General features: G+C 23.8%; 4 protein-coding genes across 4 annotated transcripts; 1 reads left to right on the top strand and 3 right to left on the bottom strand.

Moving 5' to 3' along the window:
• Positions 1-170: 170 nt before the first annotated feature.
• LOC122508028 (survival of motor neuron-related-splicing factor 30) lies at positions 171-2055 on the bottom strand. Its single transcript, XM_043621099.1, has 5 exons — positions 1611-2055; positions 1250-1473; positions 1022-1171; positions 466-616; positions 171-391 (listed from the first exon to the last, which is right to left on the bottom strand). Exons 1-5 carry the CDS (start codon positions 1647-1649, stop codon positions 248-250), a joined length of 708 nt encoding a protein of 235 aa, XP_043477034.1. The 5' UTR covers positions 1650-2055; the 3' UTR covers positions 171-247.
• A 1769-nt stretch (positions 2056-3824) lies between these two features.
• LOC122508022 (succinate dehydrogenase [ubiquinone] cytochrome b small subunit, mitochondrial) lies at positions 3825-5670 on the bottom strand. The gene is made up of 4 exons (XM_043621091.1): positions 5471-5670; positions 5229-5377; positions 4481-4668; positions 3825-4207 (listed from the first exon to the last, which is right to left on the bottom strand). Exons 1-4 carry the CDS (start codon positions 5523-5525, stop codon positions 4006-4008), a joined length of 594 nt encoding a protein of 197 aa, XP_043477026.1. The 5' UTR covers positions 5526-5670; the 3' UTR covers positions 3825-4005.
• A 132-nt stretch (positions 5671-5802) lies between these two features.
• On the top strand, positions 5803-14871 carry LOC122508020 (ATP-dependent DNA/RNA helicase DHX36). The gene is made up of 14 exons (XM_043621090.1): positions 5803-5995; positions 6212-6836; positions 7006-7195; positions 7291-7465; positions 7831-7979; positions 9552-9690; positions 9810-10005; positions 10385-10649; positions 10724-11016; positions 13316-13745; positions 13865-14073; positions 14176-14258; positions 14330-14421; positions 14532-14871. Exons 2-14 carry the CDS (start codon positions 6221-6223, stop codon positions 14632-14634), a joined length of 2940 nt encoding a protein of 979 aa, XP_043477025.1. The 5' UTR covers positions 5803-5995; positions 6212-6220; the 3' UTR covers positions 14635-14871.
• Positions 14872-20183, bottom strand: LOC122508025 (eukaryotic translation initiation factor 4E-binding protein). Its single transcript, XM_043621096.1, has 4 exons — positions 19872-20183; positions 17441-17611; positions 16027-16053; positions 14872-15414 (listed from the first exon to the last, which is right to left on the bottom strand). The coding sequence occupies exons 1-4, from the start codon at positions 20014-20016 to the stop codon at positions 15356-15358; spliced, it is 402 nt and encodes a 133-aa protein (XP_043477031.1). The 5' UTR covers positions 20017-20183; the 3' UTR covers positions 14872-15355.
• Positions 20184-20380: the final 197 nt, after the last annotated feature.

Here is a 20380-nt window from a genome sequence, read left to right as displayed (position 1 = left end):
CTTGATTGAAATCTTCTTTTGGAAATAAAGTCTAATTAGCAGTCATATAATTTATTTAAAGAACAAATGAAATCAGGTTATTTTAAATCTTTGTTAATTTGATCTAAAGTAAAATTAAGATTTCAGGTTTTTTTGGAGAAACAGTTTAGAAACAAAATTTCATCGAATGATAAATAAAAAGAAAATCAATAGTTTATAAGTCCCTTAATATATAACTTACTGACCTAGATATATTTACAATATATATTTATGTACCACGCCGCCACTTTTCACCGTTACTGAATTTTGTCATTTCACGACCACTAACACCACAAGTTCCAATACCAACTCGTCCGTTTGCATTTTCAGGCGTTGCAAAAATACTCTTTTTAATCACACCTTTCTTCGTTGACTAAATAGAAAAAAAATTGCTATTAATAAAATATTCCAAAATGGAAGAGAAAATTAAATTGTTCAAATATTTACCTTATTTGCAAATGCCAACCATTTATTCTTCTCCTGTTCCCTCTCTTCTTCGAGTTCTTTAAATCTTTGAAGTTTTTTCTGTTTCTTTTTCTTTAGATAATCTCGCTGTTTATTTGGATCACTTCCAGCGACAGCTGCCACTTGCATTTTTCTAAAATATCATCAAAATCTTTTAAAATCATTTTATAATCAAATTTAAAATCAAAATCTAAATACCAGGCTTCGTACTCGATAAATAATTTTAAAAAAGTAGCAAAAAATAACTTGAAGACAGAAAAAAGTAGCTATCGAAAAATTAAACTTGACGACTCAATTTTTTCTATAATTTGTTAATTACATTCAAAAATAGAATAATTTTTTAAAATAAATATTTAAATACCTATTTATTTTGTCTACAGGAATTAAAATATTTCAAATGACTTCAATATAACGTATTTCAAACTTTGCACTCGATAATTAATTTTAAAAAAGTAGGTTTTAGTAGATGAGTGCGAGGCCCGAAATACGGAAAATAGAAAAATTTGTAAGTTTTTGTTTTTTGTATAAAATTACTTACTTTGCTTTTTGTTCGGCCCAATCGGACGCTGGTCGTTTAGCAACTGATTTCAACTGACTGAGCATTGTAACATCTGTGTTTTTGTATTCATTAAAAGTAAGATTTACTACACCTTCCTCATTTATTCCATCAATCGTAGCCTCGTAATACCTAAAAATATTTTTATGTAGTACAAGAAAAAAAATTGTTAAGAAATATATTTGAGAATTAGACAAAAGGCAGACTTACTTTCCATCCTCGCTCCATGGAGCCATACAAAGATCTCCAACACTCCATTTATTAGCTAATACTGCAAGAAGAATAGGATCTTTAACATCCGTTTCATCAGTTTGTCGTTTTTCTTGTTGCTGTGACTTTATGAGATCGTGAGTCAATTCAATCACTTCTTCCAAATCGATTTTCAATTTCAGTAATTCTTTATTAGATGGATCGGTTGTCAATGCAGCTTCGACCTTAAAGACACATTTAGTTTATTTTTCCGAATTTTTCCCTTTTTAGAAAAACGAAAATCTATTTTTCGAACGAGACAAGTAATTTCAAAAGAGAAAAAAAAGTATATTTCAACTAAAGATTAATAAACATAATTTACCTGTTGAAGTTGCAATCTGTAATTCTGTAGATCATCCATGGTATAAATATTTTGATTACAGATTATTACAAGATATCCAAAAATGGAGCAATATTTACATATGTATATATAAACACGTTTATAATGTATAAACACGAAATTTATTCACTAAATTTTAATTACTATCCATGTAAACCATCACTTTTTTTGACTTTTAATGCAATATAAAATTATAACCTATTTGTAGCAACATACAAACACTTTTTTCTTCCTTCTGTACTTGATTTTTGCTAATATTTCAAGTCTATCGGTACGATTCTATACTTTATTGTATTCTCATTATTGAAGCTTTGTTTTAAAATTAAAATAAACACTATTTTAATCACTTATAAACTATATTTAACATAATTATTAAAGACATTTTCTAAAATCATACAATATATGAAATCGAAATGTATGAAATGTTGCAAGTAAACTAAAGGTGTATACATACTGTTGCTCTAACACTACTAGTAGAACTAGGACAATATTTTGATAATTACTAGCATAAAATGCGTTGTATTATTAAACTTTTTTGATAAATAGTTAAATAATATACTTGTTAATGATTTACGATCGTATTACGATAATAAAATCAATAAATAATTGCATTAATTAATGAATTTAGGTGAAAAATCGTTAGTTCCGGGTTTGTCCGCTCGATGTAGGTAGATGTCACCCCAAAAATTGACGATTTTTCGCAGTTTTTGAGTTTTCCATGTAAGTCGCCTTTAGGAAACTAGCGCTCTCATTGGCTACATTCAAATTTGCGCGGGAACTCTGCGGGCCAATGAGCGCAATTCGTGTGTAAATGCCCATTTAAACTTTATTTATTTAAATAAATAAAGTATAAATAATAATAATATAAATAATAATAATAATATAAATATCTAATAAATATTATTTATTTACTATTATATATGTTAATATTATACAAATTACAAAATTTTTTATTTTCAAATATGAATTTTTAAATAATAACAAATTTAAACTTTAAAAAATTAAATTATTATACTAATTAATTATTCTTGTTTATTAATTTCAAAAATTTTAATAAAATTATTCTCAAAAATTCAATTATTTTCATAAATAATAAAATTCTTCGTAAGAATTTAATTATTTTTATAAATATAGTAAAATTTTTGCAAAAATCCAATTATTTTTTAAAATTCAATTTTTTTCTTAATTCGTTATAAAATATTTTAAAAGAATTCAATTTTCTAAAATATTTATAAATTCTTCCAAAAAATTCAATTAAATTTGTAAATAGTTAAATTCTTTGAAAAAATTCAATTATATTCAAAACAATCACGAAACTCAATTTTTTTCACAAAAAATTTCGAAAGAATTCAATTATTTTCTAAATTTTTAATATATTCTTCGAAAAAATTCAATTATATTTGTAAATAGTAAAATTCTTTGAAAAAATTCAATTATTTTCTAAAATTTTTTTAATATTTCGAAACAATTCAATTATATTTATAAAAAGTAAAATTCTTTGAAAAAATTCAATTATATTCAAAACAATCACGAAACTCAATTTTTTTCACAAAAAATTTCGAAAGAATTCAATTATTTTCTAAATTTTTAATATATTCTTCGAAAAAATTCAATTATATTTGTAAATAGTAAAATTCTTTGCAAAAATTCAATTATTTTCTAAACTTTTAATAAATTCTTTGAAAAAATTCAATTATATTTGTAAATAGTAAAAATCTTTGCTAAAATTCCAGTATTTTCATAAAAAAATTTCACGAAATAATTCAATTTCGTTATAAAATTTTTCAAAACAATTCAATTATTTTCTAAAATTTTAATTAATTTGAATAATTAAATGTTTAATTTAAATTATTAACAAACACGATTATTTTAAAAACTTGAAAGAAATTGTTCATAAATTCAATTATTTTAAAATTTTTTAAAGAAATTCCATTATTTAAAAAAAAATTCAAAATTCTTCAAAAATAATTTAATTAAAATTATCAATTTTATCAGAATTCTTCACAAGAAAAATTGTTTATTTTATTTATTTTAAATAAGAAAGATTATTAAAATTTTGATTATATATTATATTATTTTTGTGGAAAAATGTTATTATAAAATTTACTTATATTATTTATGTGTAATATATTAAATTATATATTAAATAAAATAATTCTTTAATGATTATCTCAGAGAATAAAAATACTTCCCTAATATATGAGAATGCAACAATTTATTTTTTTTCTAAATATCAATTTTAATATTTTCACAAAATGTTTTCAATAATTTCAATTCAATATTATTAACGGTTGTTTTTCTACGTTTCAATTTTGCAAAGGGATTTATAATTACTTATTATATTAATATATAATAAACCGAATTAACTGTGATTAACTTATTTTTGTGCTACCTCTTCTTTACCAATGTTCCAGACATTTTTCACTGTTTTAGATATTCCCGGTCCATTGTAAATGAGTACTAGTAAACCCGCAAGTGTCACAACTGAGAGAAAGTTCAATAATATATGTAAAACTTTTGGTAGAACTGTACCCATAACAATTGGTCTTGCGTAATCTACTACAATTGCCTCTAATCCCCTAAAAAGAAAAGATATAAATTTTCACAAATGTTTTGAAAGTAAATTCACAAATTCTTCAATAATGGAAAATATATTTAAAAATTTTTTAATTATAGAAAATAAATTTACAAAATTTTCAATAATAGAAAGTAAATTTACGAATTTGTTAGTAATAGAAAGTAAATTTACAAATTCTTCAAGTAATAGAAAATAAATTTACAAATTCTAAAGTAATAGAAAATAAATTTACAAATTGTTGAATAATAGACGATTGGAAAAAGTAAATATTTACCAGTGTGTGTGAACGACCACAAGAGCAGCAAGTAAACCGTCAAGAAGAGGATTTTCCAAGATAAGGGCGGCTGGTAAAATTATTGGCAATGCCGCCGATGTTATTCTTTCCATTTGCCATAATTTAACGTGATCTGAACTTGAACTTCCCATACGATATTGTTGCAATAGATTTGACGTTGATAAACCCTTTAAAAATTAAAATTAAAAATCTAAAGAATTTAAAAAAAACATTTTTTCTAAATAATTGAATTCTTTGAAAGAATTTAAAAAAAACATTTTTTTAAATAATTGATTTTTTCGAGAAATTAAAATTAAATTTTTAAGAATAATTACATTTTTGGAGCAACTCCTGTAAAATTATATAAAAAATAATTGAAATCCTGCGATGAATTTTATTATTCATGAAAATAATTGAATAGTTGTTAAGAATTTTATTAGAACTTTCAAAAATAATTTTAATAATCTTCCTGAGAAGATTTTTATTATTTATGAAAATAATTGAATTAAGTTGCGAAAAATTTTATTAAAATGTTTAAAAAGAATTGAATTTCAGTGAAAAATTTTGTTATTGTTGAAAATAATTGAATTCTGCATACGAATTTTATAAACATTGTTTTAAATAATTAATTTTTTCGAACTATAATAAATATTATGAAAATTTCATTTTATATAATTGAATTCTTGTGGAAAACATTCTTTGTGAAAATAATTGATTGTTATAAATATAAATATTTGTATGATAATACCTCTGTTTTTCCATGCACTAAATTATTTGTAAATAGTGCAGGTTTCGAATCGGAATTTGAATTACTACAATGAGACAGAACCATAATGTTTTGATTTACAGGTAAACGAATTTTCTTCGCCAATTCATATTTACTCCAATTTGAAGATCCTTGAATAGAATTGAATATATATTTAAACATTAAAACAATTTTTATTAACTTACATAATCTATGTTATTATGTATCTCGATGAAAACACTCACTTAAAAATTGTTTAGCACCATTCGATGTATACGAGCAAGTTTTATTTATAAGCATATCGGCGAAATAGTAATTTATTATTTTCAAATGACAATTACTTTTCAAAAGAAAATTCGGAAGAAAATTTGATTGTAAAATTTATTGTTTTTAGAGGTTTTCTCGGTTTTCTCTCTATATTCAATCTGACAACAGGGTTGGGTTGGTAGAATTTTCAAAAAAAAGTTACCTACAGTTGCGTTAAACCTTTACGTCAAGTATACGATCAGCCAATCAGATTTGTCGAAGTGACGTAATTTAAATATGTAATGAGTTTGGTAATCTAGAATAATTTTTTTTATGATAAAAAAACGTGCTTGAACGTGCTCGTATTTTGCTTTGTTGTGTTTTCATCAAATTTGATGACAATTGAAAAGTTCCTTTTTATTTCTCTACGTTTGATGTCATAATTAACTAATTATAATAATTCGGAAGAAAATATAAAAGAAGAATAATGGAAATCAATATTTATTGATTGAACAATTTTTCATGTAATACAAAATTGAATCTTTTTTATAGTAAATTTACTATTTATTTTGATTTGGAAATTTGAAATTTTATCATTTAAATAACAAAAGTTCATAATAATTATAATTTAGAGAAATTTACGAATTTAAAGAAAATCTGAATTCTCTGAAATTCTAAATTAAAATTAAAATTTTGTTTAAAAAAAATTGTTTTACTAATATAAATGATTTAATTTCAAGGTATTCGAAATGTCAGGGACCAAAATGTTCAATAGTTTTTCTTCATCGAGAGGATATGGTCGAGGAGGCCGTGGTGGTCGAGGTGGCGGTGGACGAGGACGAGGAGGTCATCCTCCTGGTTTAAGTGGAAAAGAAATTGGTCTCTATTATAGGGACAAGGCGAGACACAGTGCTAAAAAAAGAGAAGATGAAGCTAAAATTCTTCGATTAAATCCAAACACCGAAAGACGAATTACATCGTTAATTGATTTTCGAAAAATTCCCGATAATCTATTTAATCGAGAATCAAATAGAACAAATGTTGCGTCATCATTCAACGATCAGGAAAATAAATACGAAAATATGTACATGCACATAAATGATTCTCAATTTAAGCGGAAATTTTTGAATATCGTCACTGGAAATATACAGGAAAATCTCATGAATTCTTTACGTACGAGTTCGAAATTAAAAAGAAATCAAGCCATTGATGAAAGATTCTATCAAGATTATCAAAAAATGATAAATACAAAGGAGTATTTGAATATGTTGAATTTTCGTAAACTACTTCCTGCGTTTAATAGACGGGAGGAAATATTAGATCTTTTGAAACATAATCAAGTCATACTGATCAGCGGTGAAACAGGTATTTTTTATTTTATTAATTTTCATTACTATTTTATTGTCCTTCTATTTTTTTTTAAATCTGTTGCCATTTACTAACTTTTATTATCACAACATTAATATTAATTTACTAATTTGTTGACAATTTTCTATTTTCGAAATTTACTATATTTTAAATGTGTCTTATTAAGGATGTGGTAAAACGACTCAAGTAGCGCAATTCATACTCGATAATGAATTGTTGAAGAAAAATGGCAGTATTACGAAAATAGTTTGTACTCAACCAAGACGAATAAGTGCCATATCAGTTGCCGAGAGAGTTGCAGCCGAAAGAGGCGAATCACTGGGTAATTCAGTTGGTTATCAAATTCGTCTCGAAAGGTTTATTCTTGCTTTATTATTAAAAACAATAATTCAATAAATGTAATACCTTATATCACAGGAAAATTGATTTAACTGTTTTTGTTTTCTTTCAGAATTCTTAGTCGACAGGAAGGCTGTATAATGTTTTGCACAACTGGAATGTTGTTACAATTTATGCAAGGCGATCCTGCTTTAACGGATATTTCGCATATCATTTTAGACGAAATTCACGAACGCAACACGCAAAGTGATTTTATCATTGCGTTACTCAAACAAGTGATTCCAAAGGTAATTGTTTAATAACTTCTTTAATAATTGCAATTATTACAATTTATTGTATTTTTTTGTCAATTATTCAATTTCTCCTGTAATAATTGCAATTATTACAATTTATTGTGTTTTTTCGGCAATTATTCAATTTCTTCTTTAATAATTGCAATTATTACAATTTATTGTATTTTTTTGCAATTATTTCATTTCCCCTTTAATAATTGCAATTATTACAATTTATTTTATTTTTTTGCAATTATTACAATTTATTGTGTTTTTTTGGCAATTATTCAAATTTATTGCATTTCTTGACAATTATTCCAATATTTGTTTGTAAACGAAACAAGAACGTAATTCATTATTATTGTTATTTTTTGTAAAAGAGGCCAGACTTGAAAGTAATTCTCATGAGTGCAACACTAAATAGTGACAAATTTTCCAAATATTATGGCGACTGTCCGAAAATGCATATTCCAGGATTTACGTTCCCCGTGGAAGAGTTTTATCTGGAGGACGCGATATTATTTACACGGTACGATAATATTTCTCCAGGATTGCCACAGGTCAGGGAAAAGTCAGGGATTTTTATTAAAAATACTCGAAAAAAATTAAATGTTTAGAATTTATAAGAAAATTTTGAATTTTCGTTTCTTTTTGTTTGCCTCATAAACTATAAAATTACCAAGAATTCTAAAAAAACTTCATGGCAAAATTCAATTATTTTCATAATTAATAGTATTCATCACAAGAATTCAATTATTTTCAAAAGTTTTATAAAAATCATAGCAAAATTTCAATTATTTTCAAAAATTTTTTCTAAAAAAATCAAATGTTTTCAAATTTTGGTATTAAATTCTTCTCAGTAAATCAATTATTTTCATAAATTTTTCTTAATTCAATAATTCTTATATCTATTATTTTATTAAAATTTCCCAAAAGAATTCAATTATTTAAAAATAATTTTGACAAAGTTCTACACGATTATTCAATTATTTTCTAAAATAGTGAAAATTTCACAGGAATTCAATTATTAAAAATAGAATTTGCATAAATTTGGTCGAAAAAAACCAATTGTTTGAAATTTTTTTTTAAATTCTTTGCAATAATTCAATTACTTTCATAAATAATAAATACTTATTACAGAATTCCAATTATTTTTAATACAATTTTAGTCGAATTCCTCAAGAAATGTAATTTATTCTTAAAAATTTTTTCTTGGTTTCAAATAATTGAATTGTAGTAGAATCTTCTAGTAAAAATTGATTTAAAAATGGATTTTAGGGAAAAGTTTAGATTATAATTGAATATTAAAAGCATTGGAGCGTGAATTTTTAGAAATAATTTAAATTTTGAAAAGGTTTCAAATTAAAATCTTTGAAAATCTGAATTTTTCATAATTTTTACTAACAATTCAGTGAAATTAATTTTTTTGAGAAAGTTTAATTGCGGATTTTTTTAAAATTATTTGATGTTTTTATTTTCTAATATTTAATTGAAGAATTTACGAATAATTGAAATTTTGTAAAATTGAATTGAAAACAAATGAATTTGAAAATTCTCAAAGAACTTTTTCAAAAATTATTAAAAATTATGCATTTATAAAAGAATTTTAGTTAAAAACACGAAAAAAAATTTAATTTTGGAAAAGTTACAAATTATTGCAAGAATTCAATTATTTTCAAAAGTAATAAAATTCATCGCAAAAATTAAATACTGTTCAAAAATAATAAAATTCTTCTTAGGGATTCAATTATTTTCACAAGTAATAAAACCCATTGCAAAATTTCAATAATTTTTAATTAAATTTTAATCAAATTTTGCGAAAAATGTGATTAATTTTAAAAATATTATTAAAATTCGTGGAAAGAATTTCAATTTTTAGAAATAATAGAATTTTGTAAAGTTTTCTAATCTAATAATTTTTAGAGTGAATCAGAATATTCTTTAGGATCAGGGAAAAAGTCAACATTTTGTCTGGATATTAGGGAAAAGACAAGGAAAAAGAAAATTTAATTTTTGTGGCAACCCTGTTCTCAAATAATAATTCTCTAATAAGTTATTGAAAAGTTATTAAAAAGATATTTGAAAAAAATTATGTTCGCAGATTTCAATTTCCAGACGATACAAGAAACGTCGGGGCGCAAAAGCATTATAAGAAGTTTATGAAAAAACATAAATTTCAAGACAAAGACGATCAGTACTTGGATTTTATAGGACCTTATGTGCGTCATCTACAATCTCAGGTATATTTTAGAAATTTCATTACTCAATTTTCTTACAATCATAAATCAAAATTTATATCTTAATATAAGAATTTATATTTTATTATCATAATTTATAAAAATGTGTTTTCCTGGTTCAGAGAAAATATCCACAATTCGTAATTGATCAATTGCGCAATCCAAAATGTGAAGATTTGTCACTTGAACTTATAGAACAATTAGTCGCTTATATTTGCTCTACACAACCACCTGGTGCTATACTCATTTTTCTTCCTGGCGTAATGGATATTACAAAATTACATAGACTAATAACGGAGAGTCACCGATATCCAAGAGGTAATTATTTATTGCCTTCCATTTTCAGGAATTGATATTAATGCAAAATACGGTTTTTTAAAAATTTATGTTCTAAGAAAAGAAGTTTTATTTATTTTTATTTTTTATTTACTTTATTTATTATTTAAAAATGAATTTTTATAAATTTCGTATCACTTTTGTTCTAATTGGTTCAAATTTTTACTAATTCAAATTTGTTTTGTTATAATATTATTGAAAAAAAGAATTTTTAAATTGATTAATTTTTCACTATTTTATAGGATGTGAAATTTTTTCTCTTTCAAATTTTTTTGTGACGAATTTAATTAAAATTATATTTTGTTTAATTATTGTTAGAAATAGGAAGAATTTAAAATTAAATTTAAATTTATTTTTACAGATAGATATATTGTGTATCCGCTACATTCCCGAATGCCGACAGTCGACCAAAAGTTAATATTCGATGTACCACCGTCCGGAGTACGGAAAATAATCATATCAACCTCGATAGCAGAGACATCGATAACAATCGAAGATGTTGTTTACGTTATTGATTGTGGAAAGACGAAACTCTCTCGATTCGATGTGGAAAATAATATTCAAACCCTATTGCCCGAATGGGAAACAATCGCAAATGCACAACAAAGACGTGGACGAGCCGGAAGGTAAACAACAGTAATTATGACGCATGAAAAAAAATTCTAGAAAAAATGTTAACAAAAATGGAATTAATTTACAGAGTGAAACCCGGTATTTGTTTTCATCTCTACACGAGAGCTAGGGAAAATACATTCGATCATTATCCATTACCGGAAATGTTACGCTCACGACTAGAGGAAGTTATATTGCAAATTAAAATATTACAATTAGGAAGATCGAGTAATTTCCTAGCCAGCGTTATGGATCCTCCTGATTCTAAAGCCATTGATATCTCTCTCGATTTATTGAGACAACTTAATGCTCTCGATGATAATGAGCGTCTAACACCTCTTGGTTATCATTTGGCGCAATTACCTCTGGATCCAAGAACAGGTGAATTGAACTGTTCTCTTGTTACTATTTTATTTTTTACAGACTTCGCATTGCAATAATTAATTTTAAAAAGGTAGCAAAAAGTAGCTTTTAAACTAAAAAAAAAGTAGTTGAAAAAGTAGCTATCGAAAAATTAAACTTGACGACCAAAAAAAACTCGTTTTTAGACTTTTTTCTTATCATGCTAATAAATTGAATTCCTGTAATGAATTTTATTATTCATTAAAGAATTTGAATAAATTATTTACAAAAAAGTACATTATTTATAAAAATAATGTAATTCTTGCCAAGAATTTTATATAAATTTTTAAATAATTTATTTCTTTCGACTAATTTTATGCAAATTCTAATTTAAATAATTGCATTCTGTTTGGGAATTTTATGAAAATAGTTGATATTAAAAATCAATAAATTGCAAAAAGTTTTTAAAAATAATTAAATTTTACAAGGAATTCTATTAAAATTTTTGAGAATAATTGAATGTCTATGTGTCAATTTATTAAATTTTTTTGAAAAGAATTGAATTCCCAAAAAGCATTTTATTATTTATGATAATAATTGAATTCTTGCGAACGATTTAATTGAAATTTTTGAAAATAATTAAATTTCCAAGAAGAAATTTATTACTTTTAAAAATAATTGAATTCTTCTGATAAATATTCTTATTTATGAAAATAAACAAATTTTGGAAAGAATTTTATTAAAGAATTATTTATGTAAATAATTAAATTCTTGGGAAGAATTCTACTAAAATCTAAAAGAATAATTGGATTAATTAATTAATTAATAAACATCTTTGACAATATATTGACTCTGATCAACAAAAATATCTCCGCATCTTCTATTAATAATTGGATTATTTCAAAAAAATTTAATTAAAATTGTATTTAAAATAATTGGTTTCTTTCGAACAATTTTAATAAAATATTTGAAAATAATTGAATTCCTGTAAAAAATTATGATATTTTTGTAAGTAAATGAATTCTTCCAAGGAATTTTAAAAAAAACTTTTTTTAAATAATTGATTTTTTCGAGAAATCGAAATTAAATTTTTTATGAATAATTACATTTTTTGGTCAATTCTTGTAAAATTGTATTCAAAATAATTGAAATCCTGCGATGAATTATATTAATTTTGATAAAATAATTGAATAGTTGCAAAGAATTTTATTAAAATTTTCAAAAATAATTGAATTCCTGAGAAGAATTTCATTATTTATGAAAATAACTGAACGATTGCGAAAAATTTTATTAAAATGTTTCAAAAGAATTGATTTTCTGTGAAAAATTTTGTTATTTTTGAAAAAAATTGAATTCTTTATAAGAATTTTATAAACATTCTTTTAATATTAATTTTTTCGAAAAATAATAAATATTATAAAAATTTTATTTTAAATAATTGAATTCTTGTGGAAAACTTTATTTATGAAAATAATTAAGTTTTGAAAAGAATTTTATTAAAATCCCTCAAAATAATTCAATTTTCGGTAATAATTTTGTTTTAAATAATTTATTTTTTTGAAATATGATAAATATTATGAAAATTTAATTTAAATAATTGAATTCTTGTAGAAAACACTTTATTTGTAAAAATAATTGAATTTTTCCATTAATTAATTAAAAATAGTATTAAAAATAATTGAAATTCTTCGATGAGTTTTATTATTTATAAAAATAATTGAATTCTTGCTTAGAATTTTATCAAAAATTTTTTTTTTTAAATTGAATTTCCATGAAAAATGTTTTTATTATTATTAAAAGGAATTGAATTATTGTAAAGAAGAATTATGTATTGTATAAAGATTTTGTTAAATAATTGATTTTTTTGAAAATGCTATTCTAAATTAATTGAATTCCTGAGAATACTTTTATTATTTATGAAAATAATTGAATTTTGGATGAATTTTATCAAATTTTTTTTAAATAATTGAATTCTTTTACGAAATTTTATGAAAATGCTAGACATTGAAATTAATTGAATTTTGAATATTTTTTGAAAATAATTGAATCGTTTTAAAGAATTTAATTATATTTTTTGAGAATAGTTTTTTGATTTCTAGTATTAGCGAATTTAAATTAGTGGAAACTCTTTTTTAAAAAAACAGAAATAGTAGCTTTTAGTGGCTGAAATCTAAAAAAATTACCCAAATAATAGCATAACTTAAAAAAGTAGTAAATAGTAGGTTTTTGTAATTATTATTACGTATTAAGTAGTAAATAGTTGAGTGCGAAGCCTCTTTTTATTACCTTTTTATTATCAAAAATTGATATCCTAATTTTTTACATTTTTTTTCAACAGGTAAAATGATAATTTGGGCTTCACTTTTCTCGTGCATCGAGCCAATATTTTCGATAGCTGCCAGTCTGTCTTTTAAAGACGCATTTTATTGTCCAATTAATAGAGAGGAGGAGGCGCGAAATAAAAAAATTGAACTTGGAATGGGACAATTTAGCGATCACATTGCACTTGCCGAGGCGCTCAAACGTTTTGAATCAAATAATCATCGTTGGCATCAGAGTGCATCATTTTGTCGGGAATATTTTCTATCGCGTAATACACTTCAATTATTATCGGACATGAAGTGTCAGTTTGCTCGTTATTTACACGAAATGAAATTTCTTCAGAATGAAAATGTACGTGACAGTAATGCCAATAGAAATTCTAATAATTTGTCACTTATAAAGGCAATTATCTGCGCTGGACTCTATCCAAACATTGCGATTGTCAAGTAAATTTATTTCAATTCTTTTCTTGTAATTTACAAATAATTTTGTACTAATTATTATTATTATTATAATTATAATTTTCTTTATTACGGATAAATTAATCTATGATTTTAATTTGCAGAGGTGTTACAAAACATAATGTGAAAGTGTCCACACCTGAAGATGGAAAAGTGAAGATACATCCTTCGAGTATAAACGAAAAGGTTCGAAGCATGCCCAGTTGTTATTTAATTTACTTCTTTAAAAAACGATCGACTGCAATTTATTTACACGATACAACATTTGTCAGTGCGTGGGCTTTACTATTCGCCAATTTTAATAAACTCTCAGGTTTGTTTCTCGAATATTTATATACAAGAAAGAGAAAATTATTCTCGTCATCTCTTTAAAATTCAAATAATTACAGAAATAAAATTTCGAATTTATTTTCAGAGACCCTTGGAAATAGAAGTGTCGTGACTGTCACGAATACTTTAAAATTCTCCTGTGATTCCAGCACAGCCAGAATTATTCAAGTAAGTAGTAAATAATAATATGTAAAAAAAAAAAATAATAAATTATTCATTATTTCGATTTTATATTCTAGAAATTGCGCGAACAATTGGAAGGACTTTTGGAGCATAAAATAACCCATCCAGGAACTGTTGATTGGAAGGGACAAGAGGGACGAATTGTCAAGTAAGTAAAAAAAGAAAAAAGTTAAAAAAAAGAAATTAAAAAAAATTTTTTAAAAATAAATTTAGGTACCTTTAAAAATATGTTAAAAATATGAAATATTTCTTCTTTAGTGCAATTATAGAACTTTTGTCACAAGGCGAAGAAGACATGGGTTTAGAGTCAGGAAAATATCATCAACTTGATGAAAATGAAATCGATGATGATTCTGATTAGTGAAATTTGGACTGCCGTTAATAAAAAAAATTTATTTTCTTTAAAAAAATTAATAACATTTGTAAATATTACAAATTTAAACTTTCTTTTGCTCAATATTATTAATATACTGAGACCGCAGTTTTTCACGTTGCATTTTTAATATTCATAAAAAATTATTTTTCGTTCAATTAAAAATGAATTGTTTCAATCGCAAAAAAGAATTATTTCTACAATAAAAAAGAATTGAAGTCAAAATTATATAAAACACATTTTATTTGTAATTAGTATACCTTTTAAGTAGCAAACTACAAAGTAATGTTATACAATTGAAAAATTTCGATAGTCTCTCTTTGGGTAAATTTAAGCCGATTTTATTGCTTCTTTTTTTTGTACAATTTTTTATCCAAACGCTAGTCAAAATACTCCTCTCTCGTGATGGTATTTTTCACATCTACTTGAGGTAGCTTTTTTCCATTTTGTTTGTTTATTTTTTTTTTTTTTTATAATTATAGTATGGACTCTGAGTTTAATATGGCAAAATAGTTGGTATTGTGTGTGTATATAATATAATATTCACAAAAAAAAGAGAAATTCATTTCATTCATTTCATTATTTCGCCAACGGTGTCAGGGTGATTAATAATAATACCGTTCAAAAAAAATCTTTTTTTCCGTAATTCTTGAAAGGCTAATTATAATATATCGTCTGAATCACAATTGGCATTTTAATTTTTTCTCTTTTACATGTCCATTTGAAATTGCTCAGATGTCTCAGATGTCTCATCAATCACAGGAATCTCTGAAAGTTGAAAATGAAAATTACTTAAACTTTTCAATCTATTTATTATAGTAAATTTCGAAATTGAAAAAAAATTTTTTATTTTAAGAAAATTAATCAATCTTTGAAAATTGGAAATAGAAATTAAATTTTCTTTTTAATCTATAAATTATTAGTAGTTTAATAATTAATTTTCGCGCGGAACGTCGTATTCGATTTATTATTATTATTATGCAAATTAAAAAATTTTTTATCTTCAAATATAAATTTTTGAATAATTTCGAAATTAAAAAAATTCACTTAATAAGTACATAATTAATAATTATTGTTTACATTTTCAAAAATTTTAATATATAATTCTTCGCAAATATTCAATTATTTTTGAAAATTTTATTGCAAGAATTCAATTATTTTCAACTAAATGTTAATATAATTTCACGAAAGAATTTAATTATTTTTTTAAATAGTAAAATCTTTGAAAAAATTAAAATTATTTTCTAAAATTTCTAAAATTATTTAATAATAATTAATTTCGAATAATTATTCAATACTTTTTTAATTAATATGAATTTAATTATTTAATTAGACTATGAAATTCAATGAAAATAAAATAAAAAGTGAGGAAAAACGAACCTTTGGCAGTGTTTTTCGTCGGAGACTCTGTAACAAAATACAAACGTCGTTTTAATGTTAGCATTTGATTAAACCATTCAATTTTAATTTAATATTTAATATAAATAAAATTTTCAATTCTTTTACAGGATTCCTACAGAAATCCGAATTTAAAATTCCATACCTTTTCCATGATTTCCAGGTCAAATTTTTACGAAATTCCAGTGGAATTTTAAATCTAATTTCAATATTTTTTGGCTCTTTAAAAACACTTTACTTATTTAATAGTCTCCACCCTTTGGTAAAAAATCTAAAATTATCAAAAATTCAAAAAAATTCGAAAAACCGAATTTTTTAAAATTCAACATTTCTTCCTCTCTTTTATGGGATTTAGCTTCATTATTTTTGTGCTCTTGGAAAATACTTTACTTATTTAATAGTCTCGACTCTTTGGTAAAAAATCTAAAATTATCAAAAATTCGAAAAAATTCAAAAATCCGAATTTTTTAAAATTCAACATTTTTTCCTCTCTTTTATGGGATTTAGCTTCAGTATTTTTGTGCTCTTGGAAAATACTTTACTTATTTAATAGTCTCGACTCTTTGGTAAAAAATCTAAAATTATCCAAAATTATCAAAAATTCAAAAATCCGAATTTCTTAAAATTCAACATTTCTTCCTCTCTTTTATGGGATTTAGCTTCATTATTTTTGTGCTCTTAGAAAATACTTTACTTATTTAATAGTCTCGACTCTTTGGTAAAAAATCTAAAATTATCAAAAATTCGAAAAAATTCAAAAATTCGATTTTCTTAAAATTCAACATTTTTTCCTCTCTTTTATGGGATTTAGCTTAATTATTTTTGTGCTTTTGGAAAATACTTTACTTATTAAATTGTCTCGACTCTTTGGTAAAAAATCTAAAATTATCCAAAATTATCAAAAATTCAAAAATCCGAATTTTTTAAAATTCAACATTTTTTCCTCTCTTTTATGGGATTTAGCTTCAGTATTTTTGTGCTCTTGGAAAATACTTTACTTATTTAATAGTCTCGACTCTTTGGTAAAAAATCAAAAATTATTAAAAATGATCAAAAATTCGAAAAATCGAATTTCTTAAGATTCAACATTTTTTCTTTTCTTTTATGCCTTTTATCTGTATTATTATTTGAATTTCTATTCAAGAGAAAAAATGGAAAACAGAAAAAATTTAGAAGCTTTTAAAAATTCCAGGCCTTTTCCATGATTTCCAGAAGCCTTTTTAAAATTCCATACCATTTCCATGATTTCCATGATTTCCATGATTTCCAGATTCTGTAGGAACCCTGTTTTAGGTGAAAAAAATAGGGAAATCTTTTTCAAAACAAAAATATGGAAAATACCAAAAATATTTTTTGATTTATCAAAAATTTCGCTTTTTAGAATTTAATCGACAACCTTTAGTAGTAGATGCAGGTCCATTGGAAGTTTTCACTGGTGCTGCAGCACCTGTCGGTTGATTTTTTTGAATATCAGCGGGTATGTTAGTCAAATTTGAAGGTGGAGTTCTTGAAATTGGAGAATTTCGCAATGTCATCAGAAAGGCACGATCGTAAACGATACGGGTACCTGTAGAAAATATAATCTCGTAATTATTCAAGTAAGTATCAAACATTTTTCATTATCAGTCAATAATAATAATTATAATCAATGTTTATCCGAAATATTACACTTATATTCATTAATAATTTTTTTTTCTATTTATTATTAATTAATATTATCATTATTAATTACAATTATTATTATTACTTCATCATTTCAATTCAATTATTATTTTCAAGAATTTTTAACTAAAATTCTCTGAATCCATTATTTTTAATAATTTTTGAAAAAGTTCTTTGACAATTTTCAAATTTTATTATTTATAAAAATAATTGAAATTTTGATGGGAATTTAAAAAAAAATTTTGAACATGATTGAATTTCCGTAAAGAATATTATTAATTTTGAAAATAATTGAATTTTCGCAATTATTTCTAACTTCTCAAAAATTCTCAGAGCAAACGGATTTTTGAAAATTTTCTGACAGAATTTAATTACCGTATGTAATGAAAATTATTTTTAATAACATTAATTTATTGAAAGAGAAAATAATTAAAATTTGATTTACAAAAATTAAGAAAACTGCAAATTATTTATAAATAGAATTTGTAAAATTGCAATTTTCATTAAAAGAAACGTGTTTTGAGATTTGTTTCTTTTTGTCATAACAAGAAAAAAAGGAAAAAGTATGATTCAGAGGTGAATCTATTTTGCATATTTTATGTATATACGTAATGAGATATGAGTTAAAAAAATACTCTTAAAAAATAAATTTTTTTTGTGAATATTTAATTCTAGTTATTTAATATTATTCTCTTTTCAAAAACGTAAAATCAATTTTTGTTTGTTTTTTTCACTATAGTAATTATTTTCACTTTTATAGGTCATTAAACTTTCGTCCACGTTGTGTATTTTTTTTCGCAATCAGTTACATAATATAGAAAACAAAATTCTTTTGAAAAAATGATTAACAATTCTCTTATCAAAAATTTTATAGTAAACTATTTAAATATTAATTATTCAAAGAAGTTTTATTGAAAATACTAAATTTCAATGAAATTTCTTATCTCTTTGTCTATTTAGAATTTACTTCTGAATATTGTTTAAAAAACAAGTGTTTTCAAAAAATATTGTCAACAATATTTAGTTTGTATATTTTTAAAAAATTAATTCTCTTTACAAATTGTTATTACTCTTGTTTTTCCATTGTATTTTACAAATGTATACAAGAAAACAAGTTTATTGCTCATAGAATGCGGTTTTATTGCGTTAGAATATCGTAAACAAAAATTATTTCATTTATTTTCTTTTTCGAGGTCTTTTCTCATTGTAGAAATAATTATTTATTCCTTTCGATTTTTATGAGATTTCACGAAATTTCACGATTTTTCACACTCCTTCTTTTTTTAGGGAAAAATTTATTAGAGAAATTCATTTCGATTGGGCAATTTTTGTTTACATCGTGAATAAAACCACGTGTGACTCAGGTCAAGGTTACAAATAATATGTTCTTTATCCACACCTGTTGATATAATTAAAATCATTAAAAACTATCATTTAACTATTTAAAAAAACAATTATTTTAAAATGACATAAAAATGAATATACTTAAAAATTTGATTAATCTTTAATTAATTAATATTTACAAATTCGGTAATTTTGTTTCGCTTTTCATTCCTAGCTTTCATCAGCAATTACATAATTTCTCTTAAATCTAAAATCGAAAAATAAAATAAACTATAAATATTTGAAATAATTACTGTTGAAAATAGTACCTAATATTTGAAACTGAAAGTGTTATTGAAATTTTTTTTTGGAAATTTTCCAAAAATTATGTAAATTTTATCAAAATAAACGAACCTACAAAATTCGATGAATTTTGAGAATTAGAAATTAGAGTCGAATTTCTATTAATAATCTAATGGAATAATGCCTTTAAAACTCCTTGAAGAGTCATACACAATCTTATCGTTATAACAAAAAGGCAAAACAAAAGCCACGTTGCTCACAAAGAAAAATATATTGCATTGTAGAAAGAATGAGAAAAAAATCTCCTTTTTATTTTTTGACGATATAAAATTCAATCGTGATTTTTTAATAAGAAAAAAAAATCCTCTTGAATACTTGATAAGGTTATTAACACCGGATTAAGAAAAAAAAACAACAAAGACACTCTGAGAGATAAATATTCAACACGTGCTGATTGATAAAAATAAGATTCAGACTCGAAAGTAATTGAGAACTTTTTTTAATTGTAAAATATTTGTAGGATTTTTTTTTGAACTCACCTCCTGGAGTGGTGGAATAAAGTGTACCTCCGGGTGTTGAGGAATAATCAGCAGGTAACTGATTAGCATCATCAATGACGACTCTCTTCGTCAAAGGGATGTTTTGATTTTGTGTAACTTGCCTTGCGATCGGTGAAGCGGACATGATTTTTTATAAAATTGAACTTTTCAAAAAATTATTGAGATGGTTTAAAAATTATTTTCTCGTAGACTTACGAACAGTTTTCTTTTTTTTTTTATTTCTTTATAAAAATGAGAAATGTGCCCACACGCTGCCAAAGACACTGTAGGTGTGATAATGTTTTTGTGTACAATCTTTTCGTCTGCTGCGCAGTATTTCAATTTCTGATTGGTGGAAAATAACAGTAGCGTAAAATAAACAGAATTTTCAAGGTTCTTAATTTTTAGTTTCCAAAAAAGTAATTTTATTTCTTTTTATTTTTCATTTACATACATACAAATTGTTTTTATTTGCTTTTCTCGAATTATTTCCTAGTTTACAAAAAAAA

This window comes from Leptopilina heterotoma, unplaced genomic scaffold (assembly GCF_015476425.1).
Source record: "Leptopilina heterotoma isolate Lh14 unplaced genomic scaffold, ASM1547642v1 Lhet_52, whole genome shotgun sequence".
Classification (NCBI taxonomy): domain Eukaryota; kingdom Metazoa; phylum Arthropoda; class Insecta; order Hymenoptera; family Figitidae; genus Leptopilina; species Leptopilina heterotoma.
Note: the sequence above shows the minus strand (reverse complement) of the source record. Positions and strands in the feature narration are given on the sequence as shown.